Source organism: Pundamilia nyererei, unplaced genomic scaffold (assembly GCF_000239375.1).
Source record: "Pundamilia nyererei isolate P.nyererei 1_Seehausen unplaced genomic scaffold, PunNye1.0 scaffold00116, whole genome shotgun sequence".
Classification (NCBI taxonomy): Eukaryota; Metazoa; Chordata; class Actinopteri; order Cichliformes; family Cichlidae; genus Pundamilia; species Pundamilia nyererei.
Window position 1 is genome coordinate 1,856,764 of NW_005187517.1, and position 1,946 is coordinate 1,858,709.

General features: G+C 41.6%; 1 protein-coding gene across 1 annotated transcript; it reads right to left on the minus strand.

The window, feature by feature from the left end:
* Nucleotides 1-325: 325 nt before the first annotated feature.
* Nucleotides 326-1,260, minus strand: LOC102192623 (39S ribosomal protein L49, mitochondrial-like). Its single transcript, XM_005742066.1, has one exon. The coding sequence runs from the start codon at nucleotides 1,215-1,217 to the stop codon at nucleotides 687-689; it is 531 nt and encodes a 176-aa protein (XP_005742123.1). The 5' UTR covers nucleotides 1,218-1,260; the 3' UTR covers nucleotides 326-686.
* Nucleotides 1,261-1,946: the final 686 nt, after the last annotated feature.

A 1,946-nucleotide genomic window follows, 5' to 3' on the forward strand; every position in this document is an offset into this window, starting at 1 on the left:
TGTTAAGACACAGACAACACAGCTATCATTACAGGACCACACACCTCTTTCTTTAACTGTGAGGGACAGAAAGAGGTGCGTGTTCACTGGAGTCATACACCCTGTTTTAATATGAGCATGACTGACATGTTGGGAAAGTACTGCATTCAGTGTTGATGTAGAGATTTGTTCATTAGTGAATAAATGCTTTTGGACCCTTTAAGGCTGAAAGCGTTTGTCACACTCATATCACAGACATCTGACGTCATCTTGTCGGCCAAACTGAAAATAACAAACAAACCGCCTACCAGTAACACTTCTGCACATTGACCTCCACAGAAAAGTGTCACTGTTAAAGCAGGTAATTTTAATGTTTTTGCACACTCAGTCTCAGTCTGAATAATCTACAAACTGTGAGTCAAGATTTTTTACATCATTTTTGGAGAAAGCATGGATGACATTAAACAGACAGTTGCTATGCTTCTATGTTTAATCACAATGACTTAAACTGGCCTGCATCATTTTACACTCAGTGGTCACATCGCATCTCACTGCTGTCAAAGAGTTCATTAACTTGGCCCAGGTCAGCAGTCTCGCTTCCATAAGGACTGAAGCAGGCTTTGAAGTGTGCTCCTGCTGACAGGCCTCCTCCTCCACGGCTCTCTGTCCCTTCAGCAGGTCGATGCCAGCAACGGAAGCTCTTTCAGTCAAAACCCTTTGCTGACCAGCCAGTCCTTCAACTCCTTATCGAAGTGACCTTTAACCTTCAGGGTCATGGTGACCTCGTTGACCTGTGTAGGTAGCTCTTTTCCCGTCACCTCCTGCAGGTACTGCCTCACGTCTTTCTCTAGAGCCCAAATGTCGCCCTCCACTTTCCGTATCAACGTTAATTTCCGATTGCTATTGGTCACGTCAGTATAAATCGGGATGTTGTGCATGCGGGAGCGGCGGATCATGTAGGGCAGAGACGGAGGTGAATCCGCAGGAGGGATCCAGCCCGATGGGGTAGGACCGGTGTGTTTAGGCGGAGTGGGAATCCGTGATGAGGGGATGAGCCGCTCAACGTACTTGTATTCCTCCGTGGACTCTATTATCGGCGACCGATTATCTTCTGGAGCAGCATTACTCACAAACCGGAGCCCGGCAGCAGAGACAGGAGCCCCCGGTGTCCTGCAGCACAGGCTGGAAGGTCCCAGCCACGCTCTGCGGAGCACGGTACATCCGAAAAGGGCCGCCATGATGTGGAACGGTGTGGCAAGCGCGACCCGGAAGTAGTGTACAACTTCCGGTACGAGGACTTTCATAGAAAAATAAAAGGACTTTTATTTTTATTGATTTATTTAAATCAATAAAAATATTTATTAAATTATTAAAATATTTATTTTTACTTATTTATTTTGATAAAATAAATAATTTGTTATTTATTTATTTAAATAAATAAATACAAATAAAAGGAAGAGAGATACGTTCACATTAACTGAAAGTGTAAAATATGAAATCATTGTTTATTTATTTATATCTTTATTTATTTATTATGCCATAATTATTAACAGTAGTTCAAAACCTTTATTATATTAATGTGGACGGTGACCTCAGCTTATCCTTGTTTTATATCTCATGTGGCTTGAAGCTCATTTACAGTTGTATGATTCAAAAATTCAGTCTTCAGACCGCCACGCTATTTCAGACAGTTCCCTCTACTCAGCTTGGTTTGATGTCAGAAAAAGCAGCTATCTCATCCAGTGGGAAACCTTCTGTATACAAGGAGAGCCTTTCCAAGGAAACTGGCTTAAACAAAAGGACAGGAGAGCTAAAACAATCTGTTCGAAACAAAGGTTCAACTGAGGGGTTGCTCTTAGACCCAGTATAAGATTAGAATAAATACATTGTAATAAATAAAAATCTACTCAAATAAATATGGATGGAGCAGGGAAATTTTATTATGGTAAAAGAAATAGATGAGAGAT

What these genes read in the sequence shown, in the direction of transcription:
- LOC102192623 (XM_005742066.1), bottom strand. Translation starts at nt 1,217, where the DNA reads ATGGCGGCCCTTTTCGGATGTACCGTGCTCCGCAGAGCGTGGCTGGGA.